Raw genomic sequence first — 22,385 nt, forward strand, 5'->3', positions numbered from 1 at the left:
TTGTTGAGGCGGTGGAGTTTCAAGGGCTTGCTTCGGAGGAACAGCAACGAGCGTGCCATGCTCGTTGCTGCTCCAAGAATACGGAAGAAGGGAAGGAAGGCTCTTTCGTATTCTCGAGATGCTTCTCATTATCGTCAAGATCCTCCTCCAAAGTCTCCACCACCTTGGAGGAGGGAGAGAAACTTCGATCGGATGGCTGTATATTACACCTGTGTCCATGTCTCTCATCACCACCTGCTGATTCTATACAGCGTCCAATGGAAGCTGATCAAGAAAAATAAGTGGTGAAGGAAAAGGAACCTAGCTTCAAGGGCTCTACTGGTTCTGATGGATCCAAGAACAACAAATATGCAGACCTTCGCAAGGTTGATGGCGTTAGTAAACGACACAAGTTATAGAACAATGCTCATGAGATGTACTTGAACAAGAATAGTAAGAGCTGGAAGGCTTCTACACCCTACAGGCAAGACATAATTGGGTTCTTTGCCGTGGTTAGGCTGTTGGCGATGTTCAGGTTGACATAAGTTAGAAACTCAACCAAATTCGAGTGATATTATTGGCTCGGACCACCACATGATCATGCCAATGGTAGCCCGGGACCATAGTATAATCACTCCTTGGCTTGATTATCATGTTTAGTCTCATACGAGTTATTTTTACAGGAAGGCAGCCCAAAATTAATTTCCACGCAACAAATCATTTTTGTAAATGTTTTAGGTTGAGAGTTTTGTGAGACTCGTTGTGTTGCAACGCCATGATCTGAGTCTTGAGATTTTTAGGGAAGTTAAAATTTGTGTCTTTGATTTTCCGTTGGGTACATGTACATTGATGTTACAAATGGCAAGAACATGGATCTTTAATGGTTCATGTTTCGAATATATTACCATCCCATTCAGAATGGTTTGAGCTTTGATGTTCGTTTTATTTTGGTTTTCTAGCTTGAATCTTCTTGGACATGTCCCAAATTGAGATTGGAGAGGGCAACAAAGGGATCCTCGCTGCTGGAATGAATTTCATTAAATTCGTGGGTTTTATGACTTTATTTCAAAGATTGTCGAGTGACTACAGTCTAATGCAAGCGAGATTATTCTCTTTTCTGAAAGACTTTCTGAATAATGAACTGGAAGAAGCGAGAGAGATTGCAGATGGCTGAGGCTTGGCATGAAGCTGATCGATGCAAACCTAACTCTTGAAAATAATGTCATGATGTGAACAAGCTGATAACAAATGTTGAACTTTCTCCAAGGTCAAGCTTCGTTACCCTGGATATGCCGGACTTATGAATGGCTGAGTTGACCCTAGAGGAAGTTTAAGTCGTTGAATATTCCAGATACACACACACACATATCAAGGAATTTTCTTATGTTGCGCTCCGAAATCAGATGATATGCTTTTGAAGAGTTCCAACCATATGAAGGTAAAGGGAGTGATGAAATTGCATTTGTCACAGTGCTTCTACCCATGATTCCAAATTCCATCCGGCGAGTCCTGACAATAATCGGTTAAAAATAAAAACCCTTTGCCAAGTTACTCGAATTGTCTCAACGGTTACAGTGGTGGTATGCAAGAAAGTGCTAGAGGTTGGGCAAAAGGGTGTCATGGCCAGAATCAGGTTTCTTGTCCTTCATTAGCAGGGCGTAATCCCTCCATTTTCAGGGTTAGCCGGTGCAGGCATGTATCTAGGAACGGAAGTGAATGTAATGATAAGCAGGTCAATCGTCTCCTGATACTGAAATCATTGAAGTTTGCTCAGTATCACAGCAGAAGCCATGTCAAAGCTTTGGGATCATGCCCAACTAATGGTGAAGATTTAAAGATGGTTTTAGGTGAGGACAAGAGGAGAACGGTTCAAATGCCAAGCTTTTGGAAGCAAAAATAGAAAGCGCCCTCTTTTTAAACAGAGATTTGGGTGAATTATTTGTTCCGAGTTCTAAATACTCAACTCTTATCATAGAATGTAAAAGTATAGATCACGGCAAAGAATTATATACTTGTTACAGTTTTTAAAGTATAGATCACGGCAAAGAATCATATACTTGTTACAGTTTTAAAATCAACGGCAGTGCTGATGGACAGGGTACATTGTAATATTGTATCTGCAACATGAAACTATTCAGTATTGCACAGTAATGCATCGGTAACTTCTGTAGTTTAGCATTGAAATTACCATTGCTCTCAGATTAAAGGCCGAAAATTCTGCACACAAGAACTTAAGAGCCGGAAATTAATCTGGAGAAGCTTCTGAAAATTTAAGCCAAGAAAATTTACATGAGCTTCAAATGCTTCTCTTCCCAAAAGAGAAGAAACATATAACAACAAGGGACCTCTGCAACTACGTTTGCGAAGCTTTAGCACGTAGATTTTCTATCATGTGAAGTAATATAAAAGCATGATCATGAAAACAAAGATGGCATGAGAAACGAGCAAAAATGATAAATACGAATAGTAGTGCTAGATTCTTAATAATGTTCTTCCTTGTTTTCATGAATTTGGGAGATTATATGAACACCACATGTGCTTACAAGCAATGTAACCCAACATGAAAAAAGAATTCCCAACTCCACCAAGCAACCCAGTTTCAGAAAGCAGATTAGGTTGAGAAAGTACACTTGGGAGAAACTGCGGTTGCAGAGCTACTTCACCTTTAAATTCCCTATTTTAATTAGAAGGCTTGTTACTTCTGGCACGGGTTTTTGTTTCCGCAATGGATTGGACAGTTTTGGTTTCACCGCCTTCCTCCGTGGTGGTTCTCTGGTTTCCCATCAGTCTTTGTTCTTTTTGTCAAGATATTCTTTCAGATTGAAATTCCTCAATATGTAATTCCATGACCTGCCCGTGACTCGAGCAGCTTCTCCCGAGTCTGGCGGATCATTGATCGAGTTGGGGCAAAAGGGATCCCAGTGGTCACCCCTCATACCACAACGGCGACAAGACATGTAAGCAACACGATCAGAAAATTCTGGAATGTAGTTACCATTCTTATCCACACGTACTGGCATGGGAATATAACCAAATCCCTCTGGTAAAGCAGGTTTCCTAGTTTTGGCACGGCGTCGGGTTTTGGGATCATGACAAGTGCAACAACAATGAGCTTTTCGTTTTCGTTTTCGTGACTTTGCACTACATGGTGTTTGCGATTCCCCTGATGAGATGGGAAAACCAAATCATTAATAAGGAATCGAGCATTCTAGCCATCAACATATTGTAGTTTTCTTCAAAAGTGATTATATATACCTTTACAAATCTCCATCTGTTTGCCGCCGTCGATCTGTGTGCCGCGGGCGATGGTGGCTTCGATTCCTGCCATACTCTTAAACCTAATGCGATTTGGGATTGGGGATTTTTTTTTTGGCACCAGAGGGAGGTTGTCTGGCTTTTATACTTGTACCTCTATTGCCAAACCTTATCCTGGTGGGTTACACGTGGCAAGCCTTAAATTTTCTCTGAAATAAAAACCATCACTATGTAACAACAAGCATGTGGCTCGTTAATTAAAATTTGACTTCTTTAGTATTATTATTATTCATTCAGATTTTGCATTTTCAACCTCGTTTAGTAAAAAATTATAACAATTTCAGAATTTAAATCATTTTAGACAATTATTTAACTACAATATGAATTTATATCGTATATATAATTATTTTATATAATATATCTCTTAATTAAATTTCAAAATAATTTTTTTATTTTTTGTTTATTTTTGTAAATCATATATATTCATGCCACGTGTCAATACTATTTAAGATACAATATCTTATCTCAAACTCGGTTGAGATTTTACCCGCCATGTGTAGGCCAACCAAGGGAAGCAAGTGGACAGGTATGCACATCATATCATCTTTATGCATTTCCTCTCATGGAGTCATTAATTCATTTTATGGGTTTCATTACATTATTATTAGTCATTGAATTTAATCCTATGACATTATTCAAATTAGAAGTTAAGTAATTATATATTTACCTTTTACTTTTTGGGTCCTGATCCAATATCCAACTTTTAACTAAAACACTCTCACTCACCCCCACTAAGAGCAAGTTCACCCGTTACGTCAATAGGTCAGGGTTACTGGGTCAAGACATTGTTCACTACCAATGAACATGTGTTTCCACCTGTTCTATTTCTTGACTGGTCAATTATTGTTCATTGATTTTTTTTTATATTAATTTATATATTGTAAAATTGAAATACATTTGACAATTTGTCAGCTCGAAAATTCATCGAGCTTATTTTCAGAAATTTTCACAAGGTGAAATATCGAGGATTTGAGTTGGATAATAAAGTACATGACACAAGGCGTTCGTGGGCATTAATTTTTGAGGAATTTAGAAATTATTAAAGGAAAAAAAATGAGAAATTTGTGATGTGCGATATGGGCCATTAAAATACCCACCGCCTTCATCGTAGCCATCCAAATTCAATTATTAGAGCGGCTATATATAGGATTAGATCGGGTCAAACTTTGGCAGACCATGATAGAAGCTTCCGGGCTTCTGACCCGCGAGGGCGACCCAAAAACTTGGAAGACAATCCCACCGGTACCCCACCGTCCGGCCATCTCCCGGTGGCGGACTACATGCTTTCGATGCCTCTCCTCAACGCCGACGTACTCCTGGTGGTGGATTATACAATCGAGGATCGATAGCGACGATACGAGGCTCGAGGAGCTTGAAGTTTTTCAATAGTTTCGTGGCAATTTACGGCGGCCCCGGCGGCCGATTTAACTGCATAAGGTAGGAAAATTAATCCTCTCAACACGCTCTACATACTAATACTCTCATTTTTTTGAAATCGATCCAGTTTTGATGATTTGGTTTCTAGGTTGTTCTCGGTTCCGTAGCGGCTCTTCAGCAAGCACCTGATACTTTTTTGCGCTAGATGACAAGAACATGGCCTCCATGAGCGTTGTTTCTCGTGTCGCTCTCTCAACATCCAGGCTTGGGCCAGAGTGGCAACCGACCTGTTTGGGTCAAGAATTTGTTCAGGAGCTTTGCCTTTTTCTTGGCCTGGGTCACAAAAGCTCAATCTAAAGCTGGTCAAGAGACCACCGGTGGAAGCAACGTTTTCTTCTATTTCGGTCACCGACTCAGCTTGCCGAGGTGGAGACCGGTTAAAGAGCACTAGTGAACTTACTTTAACAAATTAGAATTCTCACTCACTCCATTTTAAAAAATTACGTAATGTGTCGCTCTCATTCTCTCTCCTAGACTCCTTCTCTCCCCCCGATATCTTTATCTCTCTTTCCATTATCTTTCCGGTGAGGAAAATACAATGATGATAATCTGGGAGAAACCTAGAACCATCAGTGGCTCCTCTCCGTCTCTATTCACCATGAGCCGATGACGACAACGCGGCTTAAGAGTTCCACCCGAGGAGAGGGTGAGTAGGCAGCTTAACATTTGTTGCCTCTAACTTATCCTTGAATACCTCTGTAATAGGAGGAATCTCACGTCTGCCGTTGGGTCTACATTTACCTCTGGGTCTACCTCGACCCCTCACTCTACCTCCCAAGTGATCCATTACCTGAGAAGCATAACAACACGTGATTAATACTTGCATAACTCTCAAACACAAGTATAAGTTAATCACAATAATCAAATTAACCACAACACCACATCAGAGGATACAATTCCATCCCCTACATCAAACCCGAGTTAAATCTGAAGATTTCCATTCCTCAAAAGACTATACTCAAGAAGCTACACAAATCTCCTCCACCTACATCACCGAGTCGACACTACTCTCACGACTCAACACTCTAACCCTTCCTACATACCCAATGACTATATCAACACCGAAGAGTATCTTATGTGGATCCGCTACATATGGGCCGTCACTCGAGGAGTACTGATTGTCACCAAGTATGTACCTTACGCTCTGATTTTTAAACACAATTAAAAATCCATATATAATCCCATAATTATACATACGTGAAGAATTCAGCCATCAATACAAAATACTTGAAAAACTTTTTCCTTTTTAACCAAATACATACTGATGCTCTGAAACCACAACCACAATATATACTCGCTCCACATAGTCATATATTACACATGTTTACAAAATAAATTGCTACAACAAAATAAACGTAAAAGCTCCTCAGAGCCTACAACATAGTGGAAGTCATAATCATGGCAAAGCCAATAAAATTTGCTTCCTACCCGTACTGCTGCTGTCAAGCTACCTTAGTTTCAGCCACGATTACGTTGATTTGCAGGATTAACCTCGATACCATTGAATAGCGCACCGGGTTGTCACACAACAAAGTTAGTAAGCTTATGAAAGCTTGTATGAGTAACTCAAAACATAACTAAATCAACTCACACCAACAACTCAAGGAAAACACACATTTCAAATAAATAAAACAACCACGCATTACTTCCTTTTACCGAAGGATATGCATATGTCACATTTTGACAAAATCATACTATTTGACCACTCAACAAAATAGATATGAAACTCAAGTCTCATCTGGACAATAAAGAAAGAATACTCTCGAAACTCTCTTAAAAACTCGTACTTATGAGTCTCAAGTAATCTCTACATTAACTCGATAACATACCATTAAAACTCGTACTCATGAGTCTCCAAATAATGTAGACATTACTCCCATGAGATACCATTAAAAACTTGTACATATGAATCTCCGGTAATCTTGACAATACCCCCATAAAATATGATAAAAACTCGGCAGACAGACTAGAGTTCTAACTTATCGTAACCAACAACCCGGCCAAAGACATGGTTCATGATAATCCGTAACCAACAACCCACTAAGGGCATAGTTCACTATAACATGCCATGGTCACATTCGTGATCTCCCGATCTCCACAGATCAAAACATTTAAAGAAGTTGCGCTGGACTTAAAAATGTCTTAAAAATGTTACTCAAACCTACCTCAAAGATTCACTGTAATTGATCATATCAATTACTCCTGATACAAAAGACCACACATAAATTAAGTCACGTCTGACCTAAAAATGTTTCACAAATCAACAATGCTTTTCAAAGAATATAACTCAACACAATATATTGTTTTTCCAAAAAGTAAACACTCGAAACAAGAATATGACACAATCATGCATATCGTTTCACCACCACAAATCCAACAACACATATATATATTTCATGTAAATATATACACACACACACACATGTAGACATTCACTCAGGAATGCCTACTAATACCAACTATAGTGTGCAGTTAATTAAACAACCTCTAAAAACTATAAAAGTTCTTCGTTCGTAAATGAACAATGTGCGATTACTCACCTTGAAAATCTCGTTGCTTCGTAACACAACTTAAATAATTTACCGGACGACTGTCAATCACCTAAAGAAAGTACAGCCTCGATTCAGTACACGAATCACAATCAAACAATTAAAATCCGAAACTCCCGAATTAATCTAAAAATCTGAAAGTAACGCCAATCGATCAAAACTTCATCCGAGACCACCCAAAGTCTCTGGAACACTTCAGCGGTCAATATAACAAAATTACAAGTTAATCGGACTGCCGGATCCTAACGAATCAAAAACTGAAATGATCGAAAAACAGTAAAAATCCTAACAAATTCATATGAACTTTGAAAATTACCTATTATATATCGAAATACTTGTATCGACGAGTAGAAGATATAAACCAAAAACTGCCACTGACATGGCCAGAACTTCGCGATAGGTGGCGGCACTTCCACCACCGCCGGCCAAACTCAAAACCTTGTTAATCCAACCGTTCAAAATGAAGTTTATACCACGAGGATCAACTTTAATACCTAAGATTTTGGTCGGATTGTCCTAGATCGGCTAGGATCAAGCTCACAAGCTAGAAAATTACCTTTCACCATGAGTTGGCTATGCTCCGATGAAAGTATGGGTTTAAAAAGAATTTGATTTATTTATTTCTTTAGTCATCCGATTTTTTCCCTAATTGAGGTTTTAAAAATTATTGTACTATTTTGTCATTTTATGTTGGCAGTAATATGATCTTATACTATTATGTAGGGTAAGCTCAACAAATGGAAATGTAGTTTTGTTTTTCTAGTTCAGTTGTAAAATATTTTCAATCAAGAAATTTAATGAATATTTTTTGTTATAGTTATTGATTGTTGCGAGAAGCAATTCTGAGAGAAGTGTTTCTTTGAACTATGATTATCGGATATAATTAATAATTTGTTAATTTTACCCATATGTTACATATCTTACATATCAATATTCTTGATCCTCGTAATGGCAATCTAATACTTAAGAAAGATTGTGACCCCAATGACCCTATTGTTGGATTGCATGTATTCACCAAGCACACGTTAGAATCGGATTCTAATAGGTAACATGTATTATTATCTCCAAGAGTACTTAAGTTGTATGTTTCTCATTAGCTTCATAAATTTATGTTGTAATTGTTATTTTAAATTTTTTTTTTTTGTGTGTGTTACTGTTAGGTCTTGCAAATTATTTACTTGCATCAAACATGCAAGGACATGCAAAGATAGACCGCTACGCACTTGAAGAAGTTGAAGCAACCAAAGCTGCTACACTTATAGAAGACTCAACAAAATGGGATGTAGCGAAAGATAACCCACTAACTCCCCACTGCTACACATTTTCATCACCCTTCGATTACCCGCTTCGATCTTGCTGAAACTTCCTCTTATTGCTTTAGGTATATAATTTCTTTTCCCTTGCCATCTTGTATTTTCCAAATTTCATGAGATGGAAAATTTTTCCCTATTTGGTGGGTGAATGGGCTTTAAAACTATTTCATCTTTATTAAATATAAGATGTCCTCATTAGCTTATTAGTATAAGAAATGTTAAATTTTGTTTGCAATTCAGGATGAATGCCACACTGCATAAGTGTGATCTTGAAAAATGTATAATTACTTGGACTGCAAAACATGTGAGGAATTATATACAATTTTTTTTTTACATTTAACGCTAATTCTTTTGCAAACATTATACCAACATTTTTTTCCGCTGTTTTTAGAGTGATGCGTGGTCTCTGGACATTTGTTTTACATCTGCCTCATTTGTTGGAAAATTCATCATTTGTTAGTGACGGGTTCTGACATCTATAATAAAAAATTATACTTGTTTGACAAATCCAATTGTTTGAATACTAATTCTTTTTAATATTGTTTGTTTATATTTTAACACATTGTTTACTGTAACATGTTTCTTTATTTGACACTAGACATCAAAAGCCTAGTCTCTAAATTTCGATCTCTCTCCATTGTTCAAGCATTGAAGCTATGAAGCATTTCCACCTCTTTGTTGTAGTCATCATCAACATCCTCCATCATTTTGAAGATCATCTTGCGTCCTTGTAGTTCTTCAAAAGTGTAACCATGTCCTTCTATTTTTTGTTTTTGATTTCTTATGTTTGTAACGTTAAAGACAACTATACTAGCGTTCTAGGTTTTTGTTTTAAATGGATGTTTCGACAATTTGTGAAAATAAAGAGTATGTTTTGATGTTTAGTTTTCTATAGCCATGAAGCATGATAAACGTTTTCGGATTTTAAGATTGTTAATTGCGATTTCATGATATGTTGATGAATGTTTGTTGATTTTGTGCTTCAATCCCGCCTTTTATGTGTTTTGTGTTCTTTGGTTGCAAACTTAGAAAATTGAGCATGTAATTGAATCCAAATTAAGATATGCTAGAGTTTAGATCTTAATTGCTTAGTGGAAAACTCATAATTACTTAGGTAAATCAACAATGAGTCTTGCATGCTTGATTAGCGTTCCAACTTGTGTTCTTGGCTTAAATCAATCAAACTTTCATTGATCTTTATGCGTTAATTATGTTTTATTAATGAGTAGCATTCTATGACTAGCATTGCATATTTAATAGGGTTAACTATGGTGTGTTCATCTAGTTAATTAATTAAGAAAAGTAATAAGGACTTTGTATGCGTTCATCTCTGTTCTTGATTTATTTCGTTCATCTACATATTTTGATTCGTGATTTATGATTTGATATTCTATTTTTGTGTTAATGGTTGATAACTACATCTTACATCTTTTTCGTCCACTACTTCTATCTTGATTCATGGTTTGATCAATCACATGTATTATATTGTTAGACTAGAATACAAACTTTTATAAATCCCCTTATCTTGTCATTTTTGTAAATATATACTTTGTTTTATACTTTGTGAATAACACTAATTTGTTTAACGTTTTTGACAGGAAGTATACTCCAATCCTCGGCTTAGAAACTTACTCTTAACTACAATCTAATGCAAGGTTTTAAATTAGCACTCACTTTGAGCATATCACTCATTAGCTTTATAAATTTATGTTGTAATTGTTGTTTTTAAATTAGTTTTTTTTTGTTACTGTTAGGTCTTGCAAATTATTTACCTGCACCAAACATTCAAAGATAGACTGCTACGCACTTGAAGAAGTTGAAGCAACCAAAGCTGCTACACCTATAGAAGGCTTAACAAAATGGGTTGTAGCGGAAGATTGCCATCTTGTATTTTCCAAATTAGATGGGATGGAAAATTTTTCCATATTTGGAGGGTGAACGAGCTTTAAAACTATAATTTCATCTTTATTGAACATAAGATATCCTCACTAGCTTATTAGTATAAGAAATGCTAAATTTTGTTTGCAATTCCAGATGAATGCTGCACTGCATAAGTGTGATCTTGAAAAAAGTATAACTACTTGGACTGCAAAATATGTGAGGAATTATATATAGCTTTTTATAACATTTAACGCTAATTCTTTTGCAAACATTATACAAACATTTTTTTTCTGCTGTTTTTAGAGTGATGTGTGGCCTCTGGACATTTGTTTTACATCTGGCTCATTTGTTGGAAAAGTCATCATTTATTAGTGACAAGTGCTGACATCTATAATGCAAGGTACACTTGTTTGACAAATCTAATTGTTTGACACTAGACAGCAAAAGCCTAGTCAAGTATCTGATTTGTACTTGGAGAAGCCTGGACAACTGGCAAGTCTATGTCAAAGGTTTATATTGTGATGTAGTATATATAGGGACTGATTCTGGAGACCTATTCTCTCTTGATTTGCACACAGGTAAAAGATGGCAAATTACTATGATGTCTTCACTGTTTGTTTTTTTTTTCTTTTCCTAGTGTTGCTTTTGCTATTCTATAATTGATAATTTCCACTCTTTATGTTGCTTTGTGATCAATAGCAATTTCTTACAGGTCATAGACTATACTTCTAGGGAATTGGCACAACTTGTCTTAGACACACCAATGTTTACTCTGAGCATCCATGTGTAGCACCTAGTGGTGAGTACATGGTTGTTTCTACTTTTCTAATCCAAAACTAATTTATTTCTTAATCTCGTTGTGAGATATTACATGCACTATTTGTGTGTATATGTGCATGTTTAGGTCCTATCAGATTTTTAAACAGGCACCACCAACATCATCAATTGATTGCCTATGCCGGTGAGTGAATGTTGGTAGTTTTTTACTTTAAAAATTCATTTTTTGTTTGGCATATCATGCGTATACAGAATGCATCCTTTTATCATATTGTGATATGTTATTCTTTTGAACAAATTCATTGGTCAACTTTACGAGTTGTTTTAAATAAATGATCTGCATGTATCACTAACTTTCAGTGCTCTATTCCTATTAGGTGATTATTGTCTAGACATTTGGGATATAAATAACAGAAGTCTAATTGCTAAGATAGTATATTGTGTAATATTCTTGAGTTAACATTGTCTTTCTCCTTTAATTTTCTTATTAAACCTTATGTGTCTATATGTTTGTTACACTCCATTGTCCATACTAATGGGGGGTTATAGTTCTCCCTCACCAATCTCCATAGTTCTCTTTGCAATATGTTGAAAAACTAGACTCAAATCCATGTGCAGGTGAATGTTATAGAATGGTGCTAAGTTATGTATTTATATATGAAATAGGCATAAAGGTCCATTATTTTTTTTCGTTTCTTTTTTTTTATTATTCTTTTTTTCTAGATTTGTTATTGATTATCATGACATGCTAAATCTTCTTGTCCAAGTTTAATATCCTTTGCTAAAAATTCTTGCTTGGATAAGCACATGGACATGTGAGCTTTGCTGGAATTAATGATTGGCTCTCACCGACAAAAACATAAACTTATAGTTTGAGAGGGTTTATGTAACAACTGACAATGAAACTTTCTAGTTATTATAACTTGAAGCCTGATAATTAAGTGACATGTTTGTTATCTTCCAACGGTGCAGGTTGACATGAACGAAAGTTTATCACATGTTTTATTTGATTATACTTCTTACCAAGGTTAGTTTTCCTATTCACCGTATTATTCATAGACTATTAAATATTCTCTTTGTTTTTTTAATTTTAAAGTTCTACTATCATGAAAATTATCCCCCAAAACATATGGCTGTAAATTTTTCCTCTTTTACTTTGTGCAGCCGATCAGTCACGAGCCAAACCACTCCAAGTTTATGATAGGAAACGTAGGTAATAGCACAAGCTCGAATTCCGCATCCTATGAGGCGATTAATTAAGTTTATCTTATGGTTTCACTTGATTAGAATTGAGTTGTAGATGTAATTTCCTTTTTAAATAAGTGTGGATCTCACTTTGACTCAAAGTTATGAGAGTGATCTAGGATATACAATTCCTTAAATGATAATGAAAGGGGGAATGAGATTTGGATATCATCAGTCTAATTGATTAAGTTGTCCTTGCTAATTTGTGGTTTGCTTGCCCTTCAATTTGCGTTTAAAAATTTACCAAGAATGCCTTTCCATAAAAATAAAAATATGTCACTTTTGTGGTAATACCGATATGGTGGAAAAGTAACACCAACGAAATTGAGCCAGTAGGGTGGGAAAGCATAGAAAGTAGAAGCCATCTTCTATGTCAAAGCTTTGGAGATCATCTTTATATGATTGTTTTGAACGAGGACAAGAGGAGGCTTCCAAATTGGGTTGCGAATTGTGTTGTAAATCAACATAAAAAAAATATAACCTAAAAGAAATTTGGCACTACGATGAAATTTTTCACTAAAATATCATCATGCATATTGTTTCACCACCACAAATCCAACAACACATATATATATATATATATATATATTCACGTAAATATATATATACATAGACATTCACTCAGGAATGCCTATTAATACTAACTATAGTTTGCAGTTAATTAAATAACCTCTAAAAACTATAAAAGTATTCCGTTCGTAAATGAACAATGTGAGATTACTCATCTCGAAAATCCCTCTACGTCTTCACACAACTTAAATAATTTCCCGGACGCACTGTCAATCACCTAAAGAAAGTACAGCCTCTATTCAGTACATGAATCACAATTAAACAATTAAAATATGAAACTCCTGAATTAATCTAAAAATCTGAAAGTAACGTCAATCGAGGAGAAACTTCATCCGAGACCACGCAAAGTCTTCAGAACACTTTAGTGATCAATATAACAAAAATACAAGTCGATCGGACGGCTGGATCCTCACGGATGGAAAACCGAGATGATCGAAAAACGGTAACATTCCTTACAAATTCATACGAACATAGTTTACCTTTAGTGAACACAATAGCATTGATCAACGTAAAAGAAACATATAACCTCTTGGACTAATGGACTCAAGTACTTCTTCTTCTTTTTTTGTCAAGTAAACTTTCTAAAAAAAAACAGAAAATTAAGTAGGAGCAGGACTGACATCATAAAGGAGAATGTGAGTGAGAGTAGAAGGAGGGTGAAGAATGCAATCAGATGGGGTCATCCTGCCGCGAGCCAAAGAAGCCAGATGATCAGTAGCTTGATTGGCATTCCTGTTGGTCCAAACCCAACTAACATATATAGGGAATAACAACTGTAATCTCTCGAATGTAATGCACTAGATGAGCTATAAACCAATCCGGTAGCAAGTGAGAATTATTCAGGAGATTGATAAGGTGAAAGAAGTCCACTTCAAAAATTACTCATTGAAAATAGGGGCACAAAGCTAACAGATCACCTTGAAAAAAGCCAAAGTTTCTGCTATTAGGAATGAAAAGGTTTTAACAATCCTAGGTTCAGCATGAAGGAAGTCACCAGAGACATTTCTAACAATCACTGCCAAGTCTGTCTCTAGGGATACACTATCCTAGGAAGCATCAGTATTTATCTTCACAAAATCCAGAGAAGAAGGAATCCAAGGTGGAGGAACAGATGTTACATCCTATACCCTGAATTAGCCATTTAATTATCGGTCATTTGGACGGTAAACGATCAAAATTTTTAATTTTACTTTAATTTCGAACATTTGAAAATGGGGGATGGTGTTCTAGAGTTGACTATTAATCGGTTCACATTTTGAAGAAACTTTCTTTGCGGAATTTGTAGAGGTCGTTAAGCTGATTCAGTAGACATGTAGCACGCCAAAATTGGAGTTTGTCTGTAGAAGTTACGATCTGAAAAGTAAAAGTTACTATTTTGGGAACCTACTGTAAATAGTAATTATGCATTTCCATTTTGGGGGAAGTTTCTATTTTTGGGCAAACCCTAGATCCCAATTTTGACCCGACCTGAAATCAAACCCGACCGATTTCACCACCGTCTGGCCACCTCAGACTGCCAGACTAGTCTCATCTAAAGCGGTTGTTCACGTTGGTGACATTTCTGGCCTCACTTTCCCTCGATGGTCGATCACTGCCGCAAATCGAAGAGGTTTCCAGGTCGGCAGCAACCCTACTTAAACTTTCTCCTCCGGCCACCTCAGGCAGCGGCACTACTTGGGTTTTGCAGCCCTTATCATTCTGATCATCCAAGTATAAGCCATCAACATCTAATCGGCCGGAGAAAGGAGAATTGCCGACTTGAAGATTTTTGGTTCCGGGATCATTCGAGGTATTTTCCGAACTTTACACTGAGAATTGAACTTTGTTGCAGTTATAGAAGATGTTGGCCTTATTGTTGTAAATATTTTGGCATAGTTCTTGGTACCCAATTCGGGATCGGGTGTGTGCAGCCTCCTCTGAGCCTTTGTTTTTGTTTTTTACGTAGAGCTCAACATTAGGAATGTGATGAAATGATTTTTGATGCTATTGGTGTATGTTTTGGAACTTATTAGAACTTCCATTGTTTTAGAAATTTTGAATTGCAATTCATAACGATCCAATTGTTGGATTGTCGTGATCTTTTCTTAGATTGTTCGAATTATTAAATTGACAAATATTAAAGTTCGAGCCAATTCCGACATGGCGACATGAGTTCGGATTTTCAGGAATTTACGATGAACAAAGAAAAAAAGGAGTTTCAAGAATTTGTCTTGAGCTTGAATTTAGGGTTTATAGTTTATTCCCAATAGAAGTTGAATGTTAGTTGGTTAGCATGATTTATTATTTATTTGAATGTTACTTTACTCCCAGGAGTGTCGGATTTGAGAATTTATTTCAAGTTACGATATGTCGATAAATACACAGATTTGTATTTAGATTAAGATAGAGAGATATTATATATGTGATGCCATTATAATTACGATCCTGCCCTTGAGGCGTAAGAGATTAGCCGTGGGGAGTCGATAATTTAGACTTATGAGTGGATGTTTCATGTTTGATTTTAGATAAATTATGCATGCAGTACTTTTTCAGGTATTGATTTACTATGAGATTTTAAAAGGTTTGCTTCAGAGGCTCTGAGCAAGCGTGGAGCTTTGGGAAGCACCAAAAACACTGAAGAAGGGAAGGAGGACTCTTTCGTGTTCTCGAGGTGCTTCTCTCTGTCATCAAGATCCTCCTCCAAGGTCTCCTCCACCTTGGAGCTAGTAGGGGGAGAATCTTGGATCGGATGGTTGTATATTCCACCTATGGCCATGTGACAAAGTCTCTCATCATCAGCTGTTGTTTCTATGAAGCGTTCAAAGGAAGCTGATCAAGAAAAACTAGTAGTGAAGGGAAAGAAGACTTGCCCAAGAGCTCAGCTGGTTCTGTTCATGGATCCAAGAACAACTCTGCAGGCCTAGGCAAGATTGGTGTTAGTAAACAACCGATGTTAGTCATGTCACAGAACGATTTGGCGGAGCCATCTTCAGCTATGAGGTGGCCTTGCCCCCACTCCTCCACAACCCCCAACCACCACCACCAAACCCACAACCACCCAAAAAAAAAAAATTTGGGCAGCTCCGCCATTATGCTCATAAGGTTTACTTGAACAAGAATAGTAAGAGCTGGAAGGCTTCTAATCCCTACAGGTAAGACACGATTGGGTTCTCCGTTCTTTGCCATGGTTAGGCCACTGGCGATGTTCTTTACCGCCTCTGCCTCGGCTTGATTGTCAATTTTTGGAGAAGAAAAAACACTATTACACTGATAGTTTACAAGTTACTATAACTAGAAGAAGAAAGTGGCCCAAAGTTAACGTCCATGCAACATATAATTTTTGTAGATGTTTCATGCTGAATATTTTTTATACGAGACTCAATGAGTGGACATGTGTTCCATGATCTGAGTTTTGAGATTTTTTAGAGATAAATTCTTAAGTAGGGACTCCCTACCACGTGGCGGTAGGGCAGTCCAATCAACATTAAGAAAGAAATTTGCATATTTCGAAATTAGCCATCTTTTAATAAAGTAATATATCCAAAACACCCCATGTAAGATCTATGAACTCCCCTACCGTCAAGTGATACTGCTGCCCTATCTAGGAAATAAAACTGTTCCCATTCCCTCCTAAATCAACGATGGTTGTCTGTTTAGCTTGTATTATTTAATATTAGTCTCTTGATATACGCGTGTCCAATATAATCCTATAATCCTATGTGTTATACATAAGAACAACTTCAAAGTTGTTAAACATAAATTACGTCAGTGTAATGAAGTGAGAGGCAAGAAGTCTAACCTATTAATAGTAGTCGACTTGTTTTCAGTTTGAGACTCTCTCTTTATATTTTGCAGTTGGTGGATATGTTGGACCAAAAATTTCAGTATATACTATATAGTATTTACAATCCAAGGCTAAAATTAAGTCTCTCCTATCTAATTGAATAATAGAAGATCTCTGTTTGGCTATTCTGTGGAAGGATTATATATTTTGCTAGTTTCGTAGGTGGGAGGAGAAATTCGATAACCAAATCATCACCTATCTAGATGATAGCAAGGAGCTTTTCAATTGCTGCAAATCACAGAACATTGGCATAGACAATACAAATTCCATTATCCATATACAGAAGATTCAATGTCACACAAACTTATCAATATATACATTACGAAAGTACTCAAACAAAACAGCTACAGAGTAATTCAAAAGGCAGCGATTTAGACAAGTACGAGACCATCACCACTTTGCCGAACTCTCAATGTTAGATATATCAGCACCAATGTTCCCAAACTTGATCTGGACAATAGAAATTGAGGATGGTCATTTATAAAGAAGGGAGAAGAGAAGGAAAACTAAGTTTCCTGGGTTTACAATATATTGAGATCACAATCAGGCATATCACAATCTGGCCCAGGTATGTCTATCCAACCGTCAAAATCATCAAACATTAGCACACTTGTCTCTAACAAATGAAATTCTGGTTGGTACCATCTTTTCAAACAACAATGATACTTGATAAGATTTATGGAACGGTACCTAGGTTCCAGACCACAAAAATTGTTAAGATTTATGGAACGGTACCTAGGTTCCAGACCACAAAACCACTTTGCTCTAGAATAATCAACAAGATTACAGATCTAAACATCAAAGAAGTATGACAAGTTGTTATAATAAAAGTCAAAACTTTAAAATGCATTGAAGTAGCAACAATTATATTTCTAGTCGAGCATAGTGATAAATCATTCAACTCACTGACATTAACCTCATCCCAACTATAGGCGTAGCATATAATATCCACATAATTATCAAGTCTTTTTTCTTTCCCCTATGACTTCCTGAAGTCCCCATTCTATTTCACATCCAATGTCCTAATGTTTTCCACCTTCCTTCTCTGTAAAGGGACTAATTTTTTGAAAAAATAAGGGTGCCACCCTATAACTTCCTGACGTCCCCATTCTATTTCACATCCAATGTCCTAATGTTTTCCACCTTTCTTCTTTGAAAAGGGACTAATTTTTTTAACACAAGAGGGTGCCACCCTAGCCCAAATCTGTAGACAAAAGATTAGGAACCACTATACATCAGTCCTACTCTTAAGTTAAATCGTGATAATCTAACCAAGTCAAGTATTAAATGTAAAAATCAAAAAATTTACTACTTAACATTAATCCAACTCCAAGACAACTGTTATTGTTCCCCATTCCATTGTTGTTATGAATCTTATGATAATTATAGATTGTCTCATCAAGTGAACCATTAGTTCAAAGTTTTCATGGCATATAGCAAGATTTTATACTGTTCTGGGAAACATATTTGAAATAATGACATTTTGTTATTAGCAATAGCAGCTAGAGCTTCATTAAGTTATTATTGATAATAAAATACAAGAGTCTCAATTTGCTTTGGGATCTAGATCTTACAGGACTGAGAATAGGAGAACGATTTTTCTTGAATCAAATGAGGCATTGCGTTTGCATCTTCTCCACCGATTGTTTGGTGTTTCATAAGTTTTCTCAGTCACTGGGTTATCTATTGAAGATAAAAGAATCAAAATCAACTCTCATATAAGTACATATGCTGTAGACAAGTTTAATGATATTAGTGAATGATAAATAGGACAAATCAAACATATGCATTATGCAGCTCTTAGTTCGATATAACAGATGCTTCCAAGTAGTGCTAGAGAAACCGAGAAAATAATATGACATGCAGTATAAATCTTGCACAGGAAACCCTGAAACAAAGGTTTAAACTTCAGGTAGCAAGAATCGTGTCACATGATTTGAATGATTTACAATGCTGCTGATATTTTTATCTTTTAATTTCAGATCAAACATTTCTAAAGATCAATGCATGCTTTTATCATGGAGAATGAGTACAACTTAAAGTCACTCAGGATTGAGCTTGTTCCTGATTCCTACCAACTTCAACTGGGATAACAGAAGTACACAATATCTTTGGAACCTACAGAGAGGCCGGTCTGCAAACTTGGTACAAAACATGGATGTTATGATGAGTTTTTGAGCCATTAGGTTCAAGTAGCAAAAATTGTCAAACCTCTGTTATAGCTTGCCCGCCAGTAGAATATCTCATTCTTTTTGCCATAATTTGCTAAAAGAATGACAAAATCCCTATTATTCTCTAGAACATAAACAGAACAAATTTAATGGCATAGAAATGCTTAAATACCTTTGGAAGTGCCATGGTCGAATAGTAGTTGCATGAGTTTCCCACCTACTTTTGGGCTCATCTGTCTCTGCAACACCCTCTGGAAGTATCATAACCCACCAAGATCAGCATTAAACACATTGGAAAACAGAAGATGTGCAAAGTGATAACAATTAATCTATGATAAGTCTGAAGCTCTGGAAGTATCATAACCCACCAAGATCAGTCAGCATTAAACACATTGGAAAACAGAGATGTGCAAAGTGATAACAATTAATCTATGATAAGTCAGAAGCTCTCGAATCATCTCTATTTTTTTGTTGATCTGTATTTTATTCTAGACAAAATCAAGGCTAATGGAAAGATGATCAATTGAAACTTACAAGTTCTCCACCACTTTTCAAACTTTCGACAGCTTCCTCTTCAGATTCTGGTGCTTGATTATATTCCTTCTCAATAGCTATCTCCATGATGAATGGGGGATGAGCATCTCCATTGTTTTGTTGTAATTCATCGCAGTTCTGACAAGTCAATTGTGCATCCATGCACATCTGACTTTTAAATGGATTAGAAACTTTTAGGAAGCTCAACAAGGCCAATAGGGAACCCCATTGTGGCCTATTGTCTTCCTTGGGCAGCATTGACATGTTAAATACATCTGGGGCCTACATGAAAAAGGAAGACTTTCAAAATGCTGCGAAATTATACAAACAGGAAATGCTTAGTTGAAGATTGATCAAGTTTTGGTAAACACTATGTCAACAGACTATATCTTTTGAAGAATAACAAATAACTGTCTATAGCTAGAAGCCAAAAGGTGCCAGCAACTAAAATGCCAATAAGAAAATCAACAGAAAAAGGAAAAAAAAAAAATCAAATTAGGAAGGTATTCTCCAACATTATCCATGTGAAAAATTGGAAAAAAGTGGGACAAGTAAGAAGGTTCTATTAATTTGTAAGATGAAATCAAAAGTTCACCCGCAGATACAGATTGATCTATCCTCATAGCTCAATGGTGATCTGAAAGCCTGATGGAGATAGATGTAGAATTGTACACATTGTTTTAGCTCCTAATGTACATTATTAGACAGAAGCATACAGAAGAAAGTATACAGCAACTTTAAACTTGCATACCAACTGCGAATATATACATATTGAGGTGTAAGTTAAAAGGTTTTTTTTTCTTTTTTTCTTTTTTTAAGGTGTAAGACGAAAACGTCAACCACTCTTACATAAATTCACATTGATCTATCCTCTTTTGCTAAGTGAATGATAGAATAAATGAAAGCCAGCACAATATAACTTCAGGAAAATTATTCCGGCACAATTTGATGGAAACTTACATGTGATCTGTGAAAGGGATATTTTAACTTTGCTGGAAGCTGAGCCTCCTCAAAAAGAATTGGCAAAATATCTGTAATATGTGAAATGTCATCATAAATGTCAAACATGCTAACCAATGCGGATAGCCATGAAACTAATTTACTACAGTTATCTGCTTTCTTATTACAATAAAAAAACTAAACATTACCTAGAGAGCAATGCTGGTCGACCTCATCAAACGCTGACTTTAGTAACTTAACACTTGGACAGCTAGCAGGTATTCCATCAGAAATTCCGTGAATGTAAGGTTTTCCCTGCCAATAATATCTATTAGGTTTAAGCCTCAAAAAACTACAAAAGAAAATGTCGCATTCAACCTTATGATACTGATTGGAATTTGGACCATGTATCGTGACAGAAACATGGAACAAGAACCAGCTGAAGAGAAATCCCGAAAAGGTCAGTTCTAAATAAAGGAAAAGATAACTAGTCCTTTCCGTCCTTTGGTCCAGGCCAGTAAGGGCTACAGAAGTTTAGACAAGGCTTTTGTGAAGCTTAGCACTCAAAGGTTGATTATTTCATTGCAAAAGCACTTGAATCCATGGTGCTTAAATTATTTTGACTCATGTGAGCAATCAAGAACCTAAGACATTCTTTCCTAAAACATATGGAGAGCCAGCTAAGAATCACATACAACGAAACCCAACTCGACATTGACCTGAAATCCAAAAGTTGAACATGCTAATTTCAAGCTCAAGAAACCAATTTCTTGAAAGGAACAGGCAACCTTGATCAGAAAGGAGCATCAATTTCTTACTATTTTCTTCACATTCAAAAACAAAACAAAAATATACTAGAGCAGAATACAAGCAATGCCAGCTGTCCACCAACACTAAAACAAAGCTACCCATTAAAAGCTAGCTGCCAAAACTAACATAGAAAAATCAGCACATAGAAAAATCTCAACCAACCCACCCACCAGGACTTCATTCCTAACAGTGAACAGTCAAAAACCCAGTACTGTAATGCAATTACAAGAAAACCCAGTTCATTTCACATCCAATTATTCATGAACCAGGGTTCCAAAACAGTCAGTGAGCCTAGTATTCATGGATCCTCTGGTTGTGAGTTGGCCACAGTGGAAAATAATATAGATTGAAACTTTATGTTGTTGGGTCCTCAAAAAACTTGCCCTTTAAATTAAATTTAGAGGCCAAATTGGAATTCTAGATAGAAGCAAGTAGAATTGGAGTAGAGGAGTGAGCCAAGCTTCAAGAAACAAGAGTGTGTTGAACTCAAAAGCAGTAAAAATGCAGAAGAAGAAGAAGAAGAAGAAGAAGAAGAGAATGATTGTACCTCATCGGAGGGATTAGCAGCCATTGCAGAGAGATTGGGTTCCATTGCAAGTCTCTCACCAATTTCAGAGAGAGAGAGAGAGAGAGGTTAACGTTACAATATTGGATGAAGGAGAAAGTAGGAGTAGGAGCAGCGCTTTTATGTTTATTCTTTTTTTTATAAATGGCGCGATTCGCCATACTGATTATGACGTCCTCCTCCTGGACCACTTTCTTCTCTTTTTTACTGATTACTCTGTTCAAGAGTATCTTTTATTCATGCCCTTTACTATTTTCTTTTCTATTTTGAAGTGATCAATTTTTTTTAAATGGTTTTGGCATTCAAAGATTGATTTTAAATTTTTTATGTAACTTGAGGATCTGAGTTCTATTCACAGATGGATGGTAATTGTGTGATAGGAAAAGATTTAAATTTATAATGATGTAACTAAATTCGTACGTAGAACTGTAATATTATGAAAGTCCAAAGAAAATGGTGAGTCGACTTTTTTTTTTC

General features: G+C 36.2%; 3 protein-coding genes across 4 annotated transcripts; 1 reads left to right on the forward strand and 2 right to left on the reverse strand.

The window, feature by feature from the left end:
- Positions 1–2,430: 2,430 nt before the first annotated feature.
- LOC112189929 lies at positions 2,431–3,369 on the reverse strand. The gene is made up of 2 exons (XM_024329323.2): positions 3,235–3,369; positions 2,431–3,142 (listed from the first exon to the last, which is right to left on the reverse strand). The coding sequence occupies exons 1-2, from the start codon at positions 3,305–3,307 to the stop codon at positions 2,763–2,765; spliced, it is 453 nt and encodes a 150-aa protein (XP_024185091.1). The 5' UTR covers positions 3,308–3,369; the 3' UTR covers positions 2,431–2,762.
- Positions 3,370–14,557: 11,188 nt separating this feature from the next.
- Positions 14,558–16,377, forward strand: LOC121051146. Its single transcript, XM_040513175.1, has 2 exons — positions 14,558–14,855; positions 15,627–16,377. Exons 1-2 carry the CDS (start codon positions 14,647–14,649, stop codon positions 15,823–15,825), a joined length of 408 nt encoding a protein of 135 aa, XP_040369109.1. The 5' UTR covers positions 14,558–14,646; the 3' UTR covers positions 15,826–16,377.
- Positions 16,378–17,114: 737 nt separating this feature from the next.
- On the reverse strand, positions 17,115–22,045 carry LOC112185345. 2 transcript variants are annotated; one of them, XM_024323584.2, is made up of 7 exons: positions 21,891–22,045; positions 20,743–20,848; positions 20,555–20,625; positions 19,595–19,876; positions 19,233–19,311; positions 18,464–18,572; positions 17,115–17,339 (listed from the first exon to the last, which is right to left on the reverse strand). In XM_024323584.2, exons 1-7 carry the CDS (start codon positions 21,933–21,935, stop codon positions 17,261–17,263), a joined length of 771 nt encoding a protein of 256 aa, XP_024179352.1. In that variant the 5' UTR covers positions 21,936–22,045; the 3' UTR covers positions 17,115–17,260. The 2 variants fall into 2 exon arrangements, with proteins under 2 accessions (XP_024179352.1, XP_040369739.1); XM_040513805.1 differs by lacking the exons at positions 17,115–17,339; positions 18,464–18,572 and adding an exon at positions 18,621–19,154.
- Positions 22,046–22,385: the final 340 nt, after the last annotated feature.

The sequence above is a fragment of the Rosa chinensis genome, chromosome 2, assembly GCF_002994745.2.
Source record: "Rosa chinensis cultivar Old Blush chromosome 2, RchiOBHm-V2, whole genome shotgun sequence".
Lineage (NCBI taxonomy): Eukaryota > Viridiplantae > Streptophyta > Magnoliopsida > Rosales > Rosaceae > Rosa > Rosa chinensis.

What these genes read in the sequence shown, in the direction of transcription:
- LOC112189929 (XM_024329323.2), bottom strand. Translation starts at nt 3,307, where the DNA reads ATGGCAGGAATCGAAGCCACCATCGCCCGCGGCACACAGATCGACGGC. An exon ending in ACAGATGGAGATTTGTAAAG is followed by an intron (nt 3,143 to 3,234) that starts GTATATATAATC and finishes CCATCTCATCAG; the next exon opens with GGGAATCGCAAACACCATGT.
- LOC112185345 (XM_024323584.2), bottom strand. Translation starts at nt 21,935, where the DNA reads ATGGAACCCAATCTCTCTGCAATGGCTGCTAATCCCTCCGATGAG. An exon ending in ATCCCTTTCACAGATCACAT is followed by an intron (nt 19,877 to 20,554) that starts GTAAGTTTCCAT and finishes TTTTTCATGTAG; the next exon opens with GCCCCAGATGTATTTAACAT. An exon ending in CGACCATGGCACTTCCAAAG is followed by an intron (nt 18,573 to 19,232) that starts GTATTTAAGCAT and finishes TATCTTCAATAG; the next exon opens with ATAACCCAGTGACTGAGAAA.
- LOC121051146 (XM_040513175.1), top strand. Translation starts at nt 14,647, where the DNA reads ATGGTCGATCACTGCCGCAAATCGAAGAGGTTTCCAGGTCGGCAGCAA. An exon ending in TGGTTCCGGGATCATTCGAG is followed by an intron (nt 14,856 to 15,626) that starts GTATTTTCCGAA and finishes AGATTTTAAAAG; the next exon opens with GTTTGCTTCAGAGGCTCTGA.